This window comes from Nerophis ophidion, linkage group LG17, assembly GCF_033978795.1.
Source record: "Nerophis ophidion isolate RoL-2023_Sa linkage group LG17, RoL_Noph_v1.0, whole genome shotgun sequence".
NCBI classification, from domain to species: Eukaryota; Metazoa; Chordata; class Actinopteri; order Syngnathiformes; family Syngnathidae; genus Nerophis; species Nerophis ophidion.
Window position 1 is genome coordinate 24,919,449 of NC_084627.1, and position 18,497 is coordinate 24,937,945.

The following is an 18,497-nucleotide window of genomic DNA, read 5'->3' on the forward strand; positions in this document are numbered from 1 at the left end:
TGTCTTCAAAGACATGTGGCCTCTCATCCAAGTCAAGTCAGATCGACTAGATCTGACCAATCTAAGTCTATGACCTTGAATTGATGAAGCCTACTGAGATCAGAGACAAAACGTCTCCTAAGACCAACTAAACTGGCCTGTTGCTATCGATTGAATACACTGAGAATGTGAAACAGTGACATTTTTTTAAATAAGAAAATATGTGATGTTATCTTCATGTTTAGCTTGGCAACGGATCCACACAATTATTGATGTTATCTTCCCTGGTTTTGTCGCTTGGCGGATTTAATGGAGCACTGTGCCTCATAAGCCAATGAGAAAATTGGCTTGAGAGATGTGTGAATCATAGACGAGTCACTCAAAAATTCTGAATCGAGACTCATGGGTACTTGTCTCCATAAGCTCTTTCACTAATCACCCCTGGTACCGTTAGCTAAATTTTTATAAATAAAATGATTGAATATGGAACTAATTCAGAGGGGATGGAGCAGGGGTCACAGACGCAAAGACACAAACGCCTGCGAGACGTTATTTTGCGGCACCCACCTTAATATGAAAATTTAATGTTAGTGCGGCCCGCAAGTTTTATATGAATGGGGCTGGACAGCGTTGTGTTATTTGGGTCCAATATGGCTCTTTCGATGTTCTGGGTTGCCTACCCCTGCATTAGTGGAAAAGCGGCAAATGAGTCAAAGCGACAGAAACGTTGCCATGGAGACGAGGGTTTTCTTACGTGCCTGGCTGCAGACACACCGCAACACCTGTCCGTCAGTAATAACAGTCCCCGATAATCGGGACCAATTCAAACCGTTATTTATTTGCATTGCTTCACACGATGAACATTACAAATATTTCTACATGACGCCGGATAACACTCCAGGAACCGTCCCTTTTTTGAGCTCGCAATCCCGAGTACTTTCCTGGCTATTATCTACCGACCGCCGTGTTGCTGTAGGGACGAAAAGCGGAACGACACATAGCGGAAATAACGTTATTCTCCGTGCGTCGGCTGAATACAAATATATTCCACAACCCCAAACATGTCTTTTTCAAAACCTGGGTTGGTGATATGCAAACACAATTCCAGGAAAAGTGGGAGATGCAATATTTCTTTGTTGAGCACAGGGGCACCCCGCCCGACGTGTCTTATTTGCACAGAGAAAGTTGCGGTGCACAAAGAATACAATTTGAAACGTCATTATACAACTCGACATGCGGAGGAGTATGCAACATTTTTTTGAAGAAATCTTTTCTTGGGGCCCAGCCTCACCCAGACTCTGCGTCCAGTGGCCCCCAGGTAAAGTGAGTTTGAGACCCATGGGTTAGAGTGTGGGGGAACACGCACATGCGCTCTGACGGGTGACTCAAGTAAATCGAGTATCGGACTCGAATCACTAATAGGATTCTCACTAATGTATTCTCAAATCACTAATTGTCGTGTGCCAACCACGCACACTTGGGGGTTCAAATGGCAAACCAAGGGTTGCTGTGTCAGCAACACAATCAAAAAAAGAACCTGACAAGTTGATTTATACACATTAATTTCACAAGCTATGGAGACAGTTTTAAATATAAGATACATCATGGTTATGAAAGTGTTTTTTTTTAAAAAGTGCCGACCAGCAATGAGTCAGCCTGTCACACCTGCGATGACATTTAACTGGTCATCTGTCGATTCGGTGTTGTCTGCACTGTCTTCAAATAGGAAACCTTGAATGTTCGCAGCTCACTGAGCAGCATGCAGTGACTGTTTCTGCATGTCATTAACAGTGCCGTGAGAGGGCAGGTTCCAACCAGAAAGGTGCGTGGGAGGACTGAAAATGCTGTCATTCGCAGGACACGCCAGCATGTACCCGGACTCCTATATGCATTTGCTCGAAAACTGTCTTGTCTGTACGCTATTTCAATAACGGGCAAAAAAAATGAGCTGCATAATAGGCATTCAAATCGCAGTGCTGCTACTTTTTGTAGCATCGCTTTTGCCGCATAATTGTTCAACATATTCCCTCCTGTCTTTCTTGGGAATTAATTCTTCCTTCATTTATTAGCGGATTGGCACCTTCTTTCTCTTGTATTACCACTCACAAAGCACCGTTAGCATCACAGCTAATGTTACCGATGTAGCTACCTTTCTACTCGGGGAGGGTGTGTGACGTTGCACACGTGACGTATGTAACAAGGTGCGCTTGTTTAAGTCTCTGTAGGAAGGAGAGACAAGAAAGAGTGGGAAACCTCTGTAGTGGGATGCCTGCAGCTAAAAGCAACTGTGTGAGAACATACTGTATACTTGAATATCACGATTTAGTCATTTTCTGTATCGCACAGAGAAAAACCCTGCGATATGTCGCCCAGCCCTAGGAAGAAGCAAAGCTTATTTAATTTACACCTTTTCCATTTAGTATTAATAACTAACAATTTATTTCACTTCTTGTTCTGTGACAGTATATTTTTTTGACTATTATCACACCCATACATGTCGTTTTCTCTGTCAATATCTAATTTGTTTATTTGTATTTGTGTTTGACTTTCTCTTCTACTGTTAACGAATAGCATTAATTTAGTTTTATAGAGAATGAAAGATAGTCTGTTTTTGTCAAACTATATCTTTAGTTTGTAAAATGTTTTCCGTTATCATTTACAGTTGTGATCAACATTATTCAACCTCCATTTTGGTGTTTTAGCAAGTTGGACCTTTATTCCGTATTTTGTTTATAGTCATATCAAATAAAGATGTGTCAAATAGACAAATGCAACTTAAATTGTAACACTGTATTTTACAAAATAGCAAAAAAGGATTTTTTTATTAATATCTCATTGACAAAATGATTCAACCCCCTAGTTACATGCATCATAGTACTTAGTAGAACACCCTTTGGCAGTAATTACATCCTTCAAACGTGATACATAAGCTTCTTGCAACCATCTACAGGTATTTTAGCCCATTCCTCTTGGACAAAGGCCTTCAGTTCATTCATATTCTTGGGCTTGCGTGCTGCAACTGCCTTCTTCAAGTCCCACCACAGGTTTTCTATAGGATTTAAGTCTGGCGACTGTGAAGGCCACTCCAGAGTCTTCCACCCCTTCTTCTGCAACCACTCTGATGTTGATTTGGAGGTATGCTTGGGATCGTTGTCCTGTTGGAAGCTTCAACGTCTCCCAAGCTTCAGCTTCGTCACTGACTTCATGACATTTGCAGCTAATATATCATGGAAGGAAATAGAATTCATAATGCCTTGAACGCGCTGGAGATTCCCGGTACCTGAGGCAGAGAAACAGCCCCAGAGCATGATTGACCCCCCCACCATGCTTAACAGTAGGAAAGGTGTTCTTCTCTTTGTAAGCTTCATTTTTTTCTCCTCCAGACATAACGTTGATTCATAGGCCCAAAGAGTTCCAGTTTTGTCTCATCACTCCATAGAACAGTTTCCCAAAACCTTTGGGGTTTGTCCAGATTATTTTTGGCATACTGGAGTCTATTCTTCTTGTGCCTGGTAGCCAAAAGTGGGGTGCGCCGGGGAGTTCTGGCATGGAGGCCTTCATCTTGTAGTGCGCGCCTTATTGTCTGGGACGAAACCTGCGTTCCCCCCTCTGCAATGTCCTGTTGTAGTTCCTCAGCTTTTACCCGGGGGTTTTTCACCACTGCACGCTTCAAATACCGGACAGCAGTTGCACACAGCATCCTCTTTCTACCACGCCCAGGTAGTGTTTCCACTGTGCCTTTAGCTTTAAACGTGCGAATTATGCTCCCAACTGTCTCTCTTTGAATGTATAATGTCTTTTTTATTTTCTTATATCCATATCCTTTCTTATGAAGAGAAATGTTTTTTGCATAGAGATTGAACATTTTTGGTCAAAGGAATTGATCCCTGGTGTACGCTGCAAGATATTTTTAGCGATGTTGACAAATTCTTCTAGCTTCACATATTAATTTGTGTTGGTTAAAGTGGACCTAATATGCATGACCAACTTCTCTTACCCATTGGTAACTGCTATGTAGGATGTATTTAGGATCTGCATAAGTCTTGAAAATTTGAAGTCAAACTGTGTAGGAATTGCAGAAATATTTATAAAACAATCTTGCCTTCCTTAACTTCCTTCAAGCAAGCTGTTTGGAATTTTCACCAATTGTGACGTTTTTCCCAAGTGCGACGTCAGCGGATAATCCATATATGGTATAAATTTCCCTAAAGGGCTTTGCGCGGGTCCACCATTGTAGTCCGCGTTGTAATCAATAATCTCTTTCTTTTTTGCTATCCTCTTGCTGTAGGGCAGACTGGCTCATATATGTACATGCATCCCCTGCTGTTGCCATTTCTGATACAAAGTAGCGTAAAGTTCTAACTTGAATATCTGATTAGGGTCACTATAAATGTGCTAAAAACTACAACAATGATGTCGGGGAGGAGATGTGGTGTCGAAATGGTGTTCTGTAAATAGGTCAGAGGAGGAGACGGTCAGAAAGTAGCTTGAAAACAGTCTGTAAAACATAATAGATGCCAAATTTGGACCAAAAAACTACTATTACATGTTATGTAGACCACAGGAAAGTGTTTCAAATATATATAAAAAAATCTTAACATGACCCCTTTTAGTAACTACTTATCCAGTTTGAGTCCAACCGTAATAATTTGTTAATAAACATGTTATGATTAATTGTGTCAAATGTTTTTGTTGGATCCATTAACACTGCAGCTGCACAAAGTTTACCATCTATTGCATTATTTCTCTGTTATTTCGATGAATTGGTATTGAAATAATGGCTCGGTATTTGTACTGGTTCTCCGTGAGTGTTCCAATTTTAATCATTATTTTATCCAATCTGTTGTTAAAATAACAATTACATTTTGTAGAACATTTTGAAAGTACGTAAACAGGTCTATATTTTGTAAACTGGTGTTTGTCTCCAGTCATATACAGTGATACAACGTTTACTATTTTCATTTGGTTTAGTTGCTATTACGCATTCCATTTACCTTGGTCTGACTACAGTGGAACCCCGGAAAGTCGTACAATTTTAAAAATGTCCAGTTCAAAAACTTTAAGGTTTAGAGGATATCACCCAAGTACACTGGTGTCCCTACGTAAATGGGAACTGTACTTCTTGGGGAATTTTGCATATAATTATCATTCATTATGAAAGACATGACGGCAAGTGTTTTTTTGTTTTCAAATTTAAATGCGTTCAGAATAGTAAATAAATGCGATTAAAATCCGCTTACAATGGAGCCTGTGGGAGTTGCTCTATTCTGCCGATAAAGCCCTTAAAAAACATCCGAACACGTCCATTAAGTTTTTATATACAGTCATGGTCAAAAGTTTACATACACTTGTGAAGAACATAATGTTATGGCTGTCTTGAGTTTCCAATAATTTCTACAACTCTTATTTTTTTGTGATAGAGTAATTGGAGCACATACTTGTTGGTCACAAAAAAACATTTAAGACGTTTGGTTCTTTTATGAATTTATTATTGCTCTACTGAAAATGTGAGCAAATGTGCCGGGTCAAATGTATACATACAGCAATGTTAATATTTGCTTACATGTCCCTTGGCAAGTTTCACTGCAATAAGGCGCTTTTGGTAGCCATCCACAAGCTTCTGCTTGAATGTTTGACGACTCTTCTTGACAAAATTGGTGCAGTTCAGCTAAGTTTTTTTTAAGTTTTTACCACTTTTGACGTGTCTTTGGGGTCATTGTCCTGTTGAAACATCCAACTGCGCCCAGGACCCAACCTCCGCGCTGATGATTTAAGGTTGTCCTGAAGAATTTGGGGGTAATCCTCCTTTTTCATTGTCCCATTTACTCTCTGTAAAGCATCAGTTTCCTTGACAGCAAAACAGGTCCAAAGCATAATACTACCACCACCATGCTTGACGGTAGGTATGGTGTTCCTGGGATCAAAGGCATCACCTTTTCTCCTCCAAACATGTTGCTGGGTATTGTGACCAAACAGCTAAATTTTTGTTTCATTTGACAACACATGGACAAAGATAAGACCTTCCGGAGGAAAGTTCTATGGTCACCTCATATTGCTCATCTCTGACCCCTCCCGTACTTCCCTATCACTCATTCATGCATTCATCACCTCCAGACTGGATTTCTGCAACAGCATACTTTGTGGGTCATCTTTCAAAGTCCTCCATAAACTTCAACTCATCCACAACTCTGCTGCACGCCCCCTCACTCGTCCCCATCGCTATGACCACATCACCCTTGTCCTACAGGAACTTCACTGGCTACCCTTCCCACAGCGCATCCAGTTCGAAATCCTTCTCCTGACCCCTAAAGCCCTCCACAACATGGCCCCATTCTAGTTGTCTGAGTTCCTCACCCCTCACATTCTTCTTAGAAACCTGCGTTCCACCAACAATCACCTGCTGTCCCTCCTCATAGACCCCAGCACAGAACCTGGGGGGACCTCTGGAACATTCAAGTCATAATCCCACAATGTTCAAAAGACTAAAAACCCACCTTTTCAAAACTGCTTTTAGAACTGGATAGACAATCTCATAACACAGTTATTTTTCATTTTGCCCATTTTATGTTAACAGGTTGTTGTATTAATATACTGTATGGCTTTTATGATTATGATCATGTTTTATTTTGATTATTGTGTAAGCGTCTTTAATCGCCTTTTAAAAGCACTATATAAATCAAATAAATTATTATCATTATTATTATTTCAATGGATGACATTGACTTGAGAAACAAGTGTTTTGAGTTAATTACCGGTTAGTACCGATTGAAGTACTACATTATTTGGATCTCTGCATGTTCGTCTATCACACAAATATAGTAGTTAATGTTTTTTTGTTTTTTTTACACTTATATGACAGTTAAAAACATGATATAGCGTGACTCATGTAACCTGGACTTAAAAGGTATACTATTCCACGGCTGACGGTTGACCAGTCCCGAATGTACCCCACCTGCGGTGTAGCAAGTGGATGGATGGGGTGGTTAACTTCATTTTGTGCATGTATGACACCCCCTTCAAACATCGCGGGACGTTATTTTAATTCTAAATATTTAACCCAATGTGGCCCCTGAGAAGAACCCTGGTTTAAAGCATCCACTCACTTGGCTCTCAGCAGGTCCTGGTCTTTGAGAACAGATCCCTGCAGATAGATGACTCTTTGGGACCACAAAGGGATCTGAAGGACTCTCCTCACCTGCAGGTCCATTTCACTTGGACACAGTATCACCACGTAGTAATCCTACAGAATGTGTGGTGATAACCATGGAGTCAGAGATAGAACTCATTGTGACTTAGGAAAAGGAACAATTAATTTCATTACATATTCAAATAAATTTGACTGACACCTTACTTAAACAGTAAACATCAATGAAACAAGCACTAAGGTCAAGTTGTGTTTTTTTTAGACACACAATTCCAACAATATTTACAAAACTTCACTAAATTACACTATCCTGTTTCCTTCCCATTAGGCACCTTCAAATGGTGAGTACTTTTACTTTGTTCTAGTATTATTGTACGGTCAGGGCCTAGGATCCAAATCACACTTGCTAAACAGGGTGCACAATCTTTACAATAGTGTGTGAACTATTTGCAGGCGTGTTACATATGTTTACTAACAATCCACATGCTATTAAGCAGATCGCATTATTTTAAGTGAAGTTTTTGCATGTTTCACAGTGGGAGATTCCATCGTTTACTGCACATGTTGATATGCTCCTACCTGTGTGTGATTTGTTGAACCAACAACACACATCTATAATTTGTAACACATTTTCTGAATTACAATCCAGACAACAAAAACATTTTTAGTTCTCTGCACGAAGCTGTGGCTCACAACACTGTTGCAAATGTGTGTGTCTGGAATGACTGAAACGCAAGACAATGCATAATGAAACGTTTATTTTTATTTTTTTAAATGTAAGAGATTATATTTTTTCAAAATTAAAAAAACAAACATTTGAAATAAAACGCCAACAGACACTAAAATGCATCAATTGCATTTTTTTATTCAGCCCTTAAGTCAACCAGCATGCAGCAATAAAGTAAAAAAAATATATATTGCTGAATAGACCATACAGTATATCTAATATTTGTAATTATATACTGCAAAAAACTCAGTCTTCAAAAACAAGAAAAAAAAAGTACAAAAATTAGGGATATTTTATTCGAACTAAGCAAAATTATCTGCCAATAGAACAAAAACATTTGGCTTGTCAAGACTTTCCAGAAAAAGTAAAATTAGCTAACCTCAATGAAACCAAAAATACCTTCAAATACGTATATTCTCACTAATAACAAGTGTACTACTATATGAGTACGTATTTTCTATTGTTTCATTGAGAATAAAACAGCAAAGTCCATTTGGCTGTCATTTTTTTAAATATGAGACAATTGTGTCGGATTCATGATTTTTTTTTCATGCTTGAAATAAGAAATTATTACTTTAAAAAGGTAATTTTATACTTGTGAGTGCAGATGGCACAGCTTTGCAACACTTGATATTCTAGTTTCAAGCATGTTTTACTCAATATAGGTCATCAAATCTCAGCAACAAGCTGTAATATCTTACTGAGATCATTTAGGACCGAAACCCTTAAAACAAGCAAAACACTAACAAAAAATCTGCTTAGTGAGAAGAATTATCTTATCAGACAGAAAATAAAGAAATATCACCCTTATTTGAGATATTTCATCTTACTCACCGTATTTTTCGGACTATAAGTCGCAGTTTTTTTCATAGCGACATACTGTATACTCCGGAGCGACTTATGTGTGAAATTATTAACATGTTACCGTAAAATATCAATTAATATTATTCATCTCATTCGTGGAAGAGACGAAGAAAATGTCAGCAATCGTCACACACACGTCAACCAATAAGAATTCGGCGGGGGAGGGTCATGGCAGAAGTGCATTGTGGGTCATGGAATGCTAACTGCTATATGCTATATGCTACTGCCGTCGCATATAGATCATTTCAACGTTGGCGGTAACTTATGAAAACTGAGAAGGGCTGAACAAAAATGGCACCCAAAAGAAAATCATGTACTGTAGATTACAAGCTGGACGTAGTGAAATATGCAGCAGAAAACGACAAGAGGAAGCGGCCCATACCTTTGGAGTTGGCAGAGTTGTTTAGAAGCGACATAGAGGAAGAAGATTTCATGGGATTTATCGATTAGGAGTGACAGATTGTTTGGGAAACGAATAGCATGTTCTATATGTTATAGTTATTTGAATGACTCTTACCATAATATGTTAGGTTAACATACCAGGCACCTTCTCAGTTGGTTATTTATGCCTCATATAACGTACACTTATTCAGCCTGTTGTTCACTATTCTTTATTTATTTTAAATTGCCTTTCAAATGTCTATTCTTGGTGTTGGATTTTATTAGACAAATTTCCCCCAAAAATGCGACTTATACTCCAGTGCGACGTATTTATGTTTTTTTCCTTCTTTATTATGCATTTTCGGACGGTGCGACGTATACTCCGGAGCGATTTATAATCCGAAAAATACGGTAGATTTCAGTTTTCGCAGAATATATATATATATATATATATATATATATACACATGGAGCGGAAGGTTTACTGTCCATCGTCTGTCTTTGCAGAGCGAGCGTCGATCCTTTCTCATGGCCTTGTGCTTAACTGTCGGTTTGCAGATACTTTTCAGACGTGCTAAATAAAACTTTTGATAGAGCCCCCAAAACAGTGATGAGTGTTGATAAATCGCATTGCGTGTGCTGTATATTATATATGCATTTGCGTTTTAATAATCCTATAGCATACTGTATATTGTGCAAACATAATGCAGACAGAGGCATTGCACTCCTTATTTTGGTCACTTAACAGACAGAATCCACTTTGCACATGTTTCGTCGATCAGCTTTGCGTGTGCTGTTAAGTTTGCACATGTTTATTTAGTGCATGCAAACCCATAGTATTTATACACCTTATATTATTTCCAATGGCACTAAATTAGGCCAATTTGGGAGTTTGAGTTTATTTGGAACATGCAAGCATACAACATGATACATCACAATTATCAGTTCCTCTTTTCAACATGTTCGAAAAGGAGTGGGACGAAGCAGAGCTCATTTAATCCTACCCCTTTTCTTTTACATAACAGTTGCTAAAACGTTTGTCCACTTCCTGTTCTCAATTTATTCACAATATACTCCATAAGTAATCACAATAAAACCAGCATCACAGAATGTGTCGTGTTAAACTTTGACTGTTCCATAATACTTGTCTTTGCGTATTTTGGTAATTCTTGTATTTTTTTTAATGACTATAAACACATTTTTTGGATGAAAATATGCACTTAATGTGAAATGCTAAAGCTTGATTTACACAGCATGTGGGAGCGAGAGGGTTGTCTTCTGGTTGTATGCTAATGAAAAGACTGAAGAATAAGAAATGTATGCATATGAAACATATACTCATAACTATTCTCTTCTCACCCTTTGTGTTTATTGACAGGACAAGAATAACCTAAAGGCGGGGGTGGCGACTGGTACCTGCAGTCTGGGGTGGGCGTAGAACTCATTGAGGAAGTCCATAAGCAGGTCGATTTTGAGCGCACTAACACACAGCACTACGTGTTTTTCCGTCTGCGCCCGGTGGCGGCTGTAATTCCCCCCGGACTTCTGGCTCTCCATCCACAGGTACATCAGCTCCTCAAACTGACCCACCAACAAGCATTGTGAGACTAGAAAACCCACATGTGGTTTGGAACACCAACATCTACTTACTTGCAGTGGCAACACCACCAGGGCCACGCAGATCATGATGACCACCAAAAGCTGCGACGGCCAAATCCGGGGTGTGACGTCGCCAAAACCTACCGTGGAGAAGGTGACGATGCAGAAGTAGAAGGAGTTGAACAGGGAGAGGTTTTTCCCTGCTCGCTCTAGGTGCTGGATTCCACATGTGCTGTTTAGAACAGACAATAGTGAGTCAGCCTCTGCTTAGACAGCTGCAGATAACCACATTTAATTGTGAGGTCCGCTTACAGTGGGGCAAAAAAGTATTTAGTCAGCCAGCGATTGTGCAAGTTCTCTCACTTAAAATGATGACAGAGGTCTGTAATTTTTATCATAGGTACACTTCAACTGTGAGAGACAGAATGTGAAAAAAAATCCAGGAATTCACATTGTAAGAATTTTTAAGAATTTATTTGTAAATTATGGTGGAAAATAAGTATTTGGTCAACCATTCAAAGCTCTCACTGATGGAAGGAGGTTTTGGCTCAAAATCTCACGATACATGGCCCCATTCATTCTTTCCTTAACATGGATCAATCGTCCTGTCCCCTGAGCAGAAAAACAGCCCCAAAGCATGATGTTTCCACCCCCATGCTTCACATTAGGTATGGTGTTCTTGGGATGCAACTCAGTATTCTTCTTCCTCCAAACACGACAAGTTGAGTTTATACCAAAATGGATACATGGATGATACAGCAGAAGATTGGGAGAATGTCATGTGGTCAGATTAAACCAAAATAGAACTTTTTAGTATAAACTGAACTCGTCGTGTTTGGAGGAAGAAGAATACTGAGTTGCATCCCAAGAACACCATAACTACTGTGAAGCATGGGGGTGGAAACATTACGCTTTGGGGCTGTTTTTCTGCTAAGGGGACAGGACGATTGATCCGTGTTAAGGAAAGAATGAATGGGGCCATGTATCGTGAGATTTTGAACCAAAAACTCCTTCCATCCGTGAGAGCTTTGAATGGTTAACCAAATACTTATTTTCCACCATCATTTACAAATAAAGTCTTTAAAATTCCTAAAATGTGAATTCCTGGATTTTTTTTTTCACATTCTGTCTCTCACAGTTGAAGTGTACCTTTGATGAAAATTACAGACCACTGTCATCATTTTAAGTGGGAGAACTTGCACAATCGGTGGCTGACAAAATACTTTTTTGCCCCACTGTATATAAAGAAATGCCACACCTGAAATAAAAGCCGTCAGGGAATGAAAAACAAATGGACGGTGCCGCAAAGGGTTTTTAATTGACATCGCCAGGACTGTGATGGTAGATGTCTTTACCACAACACCTACCACCTGCACAGCAGACATGGCATCTGTAAATCTGATGTTTATGATTGATTTCAATACAGTCGTAATTAATATACAAGGTGTGTCAAAATATATATATTGCAAATCCAAACTACAAATTTTGACTTTGGAGTTTAACACACTTTCACGGAATTTTGCCCATCATTCGCAGGGTTTCCCCTAAACTGCCAAGATATTTTTGGCGGTGTGGGCGTGGTTATGGGCGTGGTCACCATGAATTAATCAAGCAGTTTGCATGATTTTCTATGATGATATGATTTTCTTTAAAAAGGCTAGAAACGTGCATACCTACATTCAAAACTAATCTGTTATTATTAATTGGTATTAAAAAAATGCTTTAATCGTTTTGCCAATTTTTCCATTGTTGCTGCTTTTTGTACAATATAGTTTGTTGAGATTTTTTAAGTATTTTTAGACTTTTAATGACTTTTTTAAAAATTCAAACCAGTTATCAACAAATGTATAATTTTCTTCTGGCGTTATTATAAAATGTACTTGTGTTTAGAGACTGTCCATAAATGTTCCTGGCGAAGGAAATATGCCGCGGCGAACATGCATTGTTGCTTACAAAAGAAAAAAAGAAAAATATCGACATAGCCCAGGCATACTTTTGACTTTTCGTTTTGCGGCCCTTGTTGGAAAAAGTTTGGACTCCCCTGGTCTAAATGTTCTGTATTTATCTAGTGTTTTACTATAACTGGAATGATATCCAAAACACTTTACATTATACATCACATTCATTCACACACTGATGGTGGATTGATTGATTGATTGATTGATTGATTGATTGAGACTTGTATTTGTAGATTGCACAGTACAGTACATATACCGTACAATTGACCACTAAATGGTAACACCCCAATAAGTTTTTCAACTTGTTTAAGTCGGGGTCCACGTTAATCAATTCCTGGTACAAATATATACTATCAGCATAATACAGTCATCACACAAGTTAATCATCAGAATATATACATTTAATTATTTACAATCCGGGGGGTGGGATGTGGGGGGGTTAGGTTTGATTGATATCAGCACTTCCGTCATCAATTTGATCGTCAGAGAAATGGACATTGAAACAGTGTAGGTCTTACTTAGTAGGATTTGTACAGCGAGCGGTGAACATAGTGAGCTCAGAAAGCCTAAGAAAAAGGATATACATTTGATTATTTACAATCCGGAGAGGTGGGATGTGGTGGGGGGAGGAGGTTAGGCTAGGGTTGAAGCTGCCTGGAGGTGTTCTTTAAGTGCGCTTTTGAAGGAGGATAGAGATGCACTTTCTTTTACACCTGTTGGGAGTGCATTCCACATTGATGTGGCATAGAAGGAGAATGAGACCTTTGTTAGATCGGAATCTGGGTTTGACGTGGTTTGTGGAGTTCCCCCTGGTGTTGTGGTTATTGCGGTCATTTACGTTATGGAAGTCGTTTGACATGTACTTCGGTATCAGAGAGGTGTAGCGGATTTTATAGACTAGGCTCAGTGCAAGTTGTTTTACTCTGTCCTCCACCCTGAGCCAGCCCACTTTGGAAAAGTGGGTTGGAGTGAGGTGTGATCTGGGGTGGTGGTCTAGAAGTAACCTGACAAGCTTATTCTGAGATGTTTGGAGTCTAGATTTGAGGGTGCTGGAGAACCAGGAGGTGCATGCGTAGTAAAAAAAGGGTTGAATGACAGTTCCCGCTAGAATCTTAATGGTGCTTTTGTTGACCAGAGAGGAGATTCTGTAGAGAAATCTCGTTCGTTGGTTGACCTTTTTGATTACCTTGGTTGCCATTTTATCACAGGAAAGATTAGCCTCTAGAATGGAACCTAGGTATGTGATCTCATCTTTCCTGGTAATAACAATGTCACCCACTATAATCGTGAAGTCACTGACTTTCTCAAGGTTTATTTGGGACCCAAATAGGTAAAACGGAATTCATCCTAAGTGTATGGATAGCTTATTGTCAGCGAGTCAGGTGCGAATTCTACAGAGTTCAGCACTGAGGATTTTTTCCACCTATGACTTGTCCTTGCCGGATACAAGCAGGGCCGAGTCATCCGCAAACAGGAACATTTCACAGTCGCATGCTGATGACATGTAATTTACGTATATCAAGGAACAGTAAAGGTCCTAGTATACTGCCTAGGGGGACTCCATAGCTTACTGAGGGGGGACAGGGCGCCGTTCACCTCTACCACCTGTTTCCTCCCCTCCAAGTAAGATTGCATCCAGCTCGATTAAGTTTTATCAAATCCGATTGCTCTGAGCTTATCCAAGAGTACAGCGTGCTTTACGGTGTTACCGGATATTGTGGATTTAGAATATCCTTTTGTTGCCCCGTATGTAAAAAATATATTTGTGCTTAGGTCACACTTTTAATTGGATCCCATTTAAATGTTGTGTGAGATAACTGTTATCAGTCATTCTTTTTACCAATATTAACGTCACATAGACAGACTAACAGATTGGGTGACTTCAAGTGAATTTTTTTAATGTGTGGAGTAGACTTACCCAGTGAAGACCAAGCAAAGCAGAGTGCAGATGAGGATGAGCACCTGGTTGAACATGGCCGAGTTGGTTCTCTGGATTGCTCTGTGGACATCATTCTGCAAACAAAATACATTTAAAGAAAACAAACTAAACCAAAACAAATATTCCTGTAAGAAACTTCCGATGGGTATTGTACTTAGGTGTCTGAAGTATCTCCCATCATTGGGTTTGAGGCTTAGTGAAAATAGGCGATGATAATGGATGTTCCCTGCTAGTGCAGTACAGCTGAGCTACAAAAGATACGCATCATGATGGAATTAGCAAAAACCCCAGGAGGAGTCCTCTGAGATGTGCACTAGTTGCTCAAATGAGAATTCCTGATTAGTGAATTAGTTGAAATTAAAACCACTGACAATGCAGGTCGTTAATATGCAAATGACACCAACTCGTTAATGCAAGCCATCAAGTTAATGATCATGACTCACAATCATGTTTTCCAGAGCGCATTTAGCAAGCCAGCAGTTGAGGAAGACGGGGATGAAAATGTTCCTTATGGAGGGCCAGAAGATCTGATAATGACAATTATTCATTTCTTAAAACACATAGGTCATCCTCTCTTGAATCATCATTTACCGTGATGATGAAAGGAACGGTGTTGATCATCTCCAGAAGAAAGGAAACTTGGAATATCTGCTCCCAAATGTTACCCTGGAGAATAAAACCCATTCAAAGCTGCACAGGGGTCAATTTCCTCACCGATACTCCAATAAGGTCTCACCTTGTAGCTCAGATACATCAGCAGCATTGTTTCCAGGAAGCTGATGATGGCCACTGTAACCTGTTATGACAACAATAATTTATAATCACATCTAAACAGATGAAGTAAGAATTGGAAGTTTGGGAAAATATTTTGACTTCGAACCGGGCTCGTGCAAAATGCCAAATTAAAATCCCAAAGTCCCATTAAATGTCATGAATTTTGCAGTTGTGTGACATCATAGAGTTTTAAAATATTAAAAAATTACTTTGACGGTTAATACATGATTTATCTAGACATTGTACAAAGCCTGTTTCCATATGAGTTGGGAAATTTTGTTAGATATAAACGGAATACAAAGCTTTGCAAATCGTTTTCAACCCATATTCAGTTGAATATGCTACAAAGACGACATATTTGATGTTCAAACTGATAAACATTTTTTTTTGCAAATAATCATTAACTTTAGAATTTGATGCCAGCAACACGTGACAAAGACGTTCGGAAAGGTGTCAATAAATACTGATAAAGTTGAGAAAATCTCATCAAACACTTATTTGGAACATCTCATAGGTGTGCAGGCTAATTGGGAACAGGTGGGTGCCATGATTGGGTATAAAAATAGCTTCCCAAAAAATGCTCAGTTATTCACAAGAAAGGATGGGGTGAGGGTCACCACTTTGTAAGCAAATTGTCGAACAGTTTTAGAACAACGTTTCTCAAAGTGCAATTGCAAGAAATTTAGGGATTTCAACATCTACGGTCCATAATATCATCGAAAGGTTCAGAGAATCTGGAGAAATCACTCCACGTAAGCTGCTTGGCCGGAAATCAATATTGAATGACCGTGACCTTCGATCTTTCAGGCGGCACTGTATCAAAAACCGACATCAATCTCTAAAGGATATCACCACATGGGCTGAGGAACACTTAAGAAAACCAGTCCCTAAATAGTTTGTCGCTACATCTGTAAGTACAAGTTAAAGCACTACTATGCAAAGAGAAATCCATTTATCAACAACATCCAGAAATGCCGCCGGCTTCTCTGGGCCCGAGATCATCTAAGATGGACTGATGCAAAGTGGAAAAGTGTTTTGTGGTCTGACGAGTCCACACTTCAAATTGTTTTTTTTAAATATTCGACATCGTGTCACCTGGACCAAAGGGGAAGCGAACCATCCAGACTGTTATCGACGCAAAGTTCAAATGCCAGCATCTGTGATAGTATGGGGGTGCTTTAGTGCCCAAGGCATGGGTAACTTACACATTTGTGAAGGCACCATTAATGCTGAAAGGTACAAACCCCGTTTCCATATGAGTTGGGAAATTGTGTTGGATGTACAGTTGTGATCAAAATGATTCAACTCCCAAACAACTTTCGTGTTTTAGCGAGTTGGACATTTATTCTGTATTTTGTTTATAGTCATATCAAATAAAGATGTGTCAAATACACAAATGCAACTTAAATTGTAACACTGTATTTTACAAAATACCAAAAAAGGACATTTTTCTTAATATCTCATTGACAAAATTGTTCAACCCCCTAGTTACATGCATCTTTAGTACTTAGTAGAACACCCTTTGGCAGTAATGACATCCTTCAAACGTGATACATAACCGGACACAAGCTTCTTGCAACCATCTACAGGTATTTTAGCCCATTCCTCTTGGGCAAAGGCCTCCAGTTCATTCATATTCTTGGGCTTGCGTGCTGCAACTGCCTTCTTCAAGTCCCACCACAGGTTTTCTATAGGATTTAGGTCTGGCGACTGTGAAGGCCACTCCAGAGTCTTCCACCCCTTCTTCTGCAACCACTCTGATGTTGATTTGGAGGTATGCTTGGGATCGTTGTCCTGTTCGAAGGTCCAACGTCTCCCAAGCCTCAGCTTAGTCACTGACTTCATGACATTTGCAGCTAATATATCCTGGTAGGAAATAGAATTCATAATGCCTTGAACGCGCTGGAGATTCCCGGTACCTGAGGCAGAGAAACAGCCCCAGAGCAGGATTGACACCCCACCATGCCTAACAGTAGGCAAGGTGTTCTTCTCTTTGTAACCTTCATTTTTTCTCCTCCAGACATAACATTGATTCATAGGCCCAAATAGTTCCTTTTTTGTCTCATCACTCCATAGAACAGTTTCCCAAAACCTTTGGGGTTTGTCCAGATGATTTTTGGCATACTGGAGTCCTTTTTTTCTTGTGCCTGGTAGTCAGAAGTGGGGTGCGCCTGGGAGTTCTGGCATGAAAAATGTCCTTTTTTGGTATTTTGTAAAATACAGTGTTACAATTTAGTTGCATTTGTCTATTTGACACATCTTTATTTGATATGACTATAAACAAAATACGGAATAAATGTCCAACTTGCTAAAACACCGCTGTTGAATTTTACGCTTCACAATGAGCCACACATTTTCGATGGGAGACAGGTCTGCACTGCAGGCGGGCCAGGAAAGTCCCTGCACTTTTTTTTTAAGAAGCCACGCTGTTGTAACACTTGTCTTGCTGAAATAAGCAGGGGCGTCCATTATAACGTTGCTTAGATGGCAACATATGTTGTTCCAAAACCTGTATGAACCTTTCAGCATTAATAGTGCCTTCACAGATGTGTAAGTTACCCATGCCTTGGGCACTAATACACCCCCATATCATCACAGATGCTGGATTTTGAACTTTGCGCCTATAACAATCCGAATGGTTATTTTCCTCTTTGGTCTGGAGGACACCACATCCTCTGTTTCCAAATATAATTTGAAATGTGGACTCGTCAAACCACAGAACATCTTTCCACTTTGCATCAGTTCATCTTAGATGAGCTCGGGCCCAGCCAAGCCGGCGGCTTTTCAGAATATTGTTGATAAATGGGTTTGGCTTTGCATAGTCGAGTTTTAACTTGCACTTACAGATGTATCGACAAACTGTAATTGCTGACAGTGGTTTTATGAAGTGTTCCTGAGCCCATGTGGTGATATCCTTTACACACTGATGTTGGTTTTTAATGCAGTACCACCTGAGGGATCAAAGGTCCGTAATATCATCGCTTACATGCAGTGATTTCTCCAGATTCTCTGAACCTTTTGATGCTTTTACAGACCGTGGATGGTAAAATCCCTAAATTCCTTGCAATAGCTCGTTGAGAAATGTTGTTCTAAAACTGTTCGACAATTTGCTTACAAAGTGGTGACCCTCACC

The 18,497-nt window shown here is 39.5% G+C and overlaps 1 protein-coding gene across 3 annotated transcripts in view; it reads right to left on the reverse strand.

Moving 5' to 3' along the window:
- Positions 1-18,497, reverse strand: part of kcnt1a (potassium sodium-activated channel subfamily T member 1a) — a 72,819-nt gene that overhangs the window by 20,405 nt on the left and 33,917 nt on the right. For all 3 annotated transcript variants that reach the window (XM_061876674.1, XM_061876673.1, XM_061876675.1), the window contains 7 exons: positions 15,327-15,386; positions 15,182-15,256; positions 15,034-15,117; positions 14,570-14,664; positions 10,745-10,925; positions 10,511-10,675; positions 7,083-7,219 (listed from right to left, as the gene is read on the reverse strand). In XM_061876674.1, the coding sequence (XP_061732658.1) occupies positions 7,083-7,219; positions 10,511-10,675; positions 10,745-10,925; positions 14,570-14,664; positions 15,034-15,117; positions 15,182-15,256; positions 15,327-15,386 (797 nt within the window). The remainder of the gene's footprint in view (positions 1-7,082; positions 7,220-10,510; positions 10,676-10,744; positions 10,926-14,569; positions 14,665-15,033; positions 15,118-15,181; positions 15,257-15,326; positions 15,387-18,497) is intronic.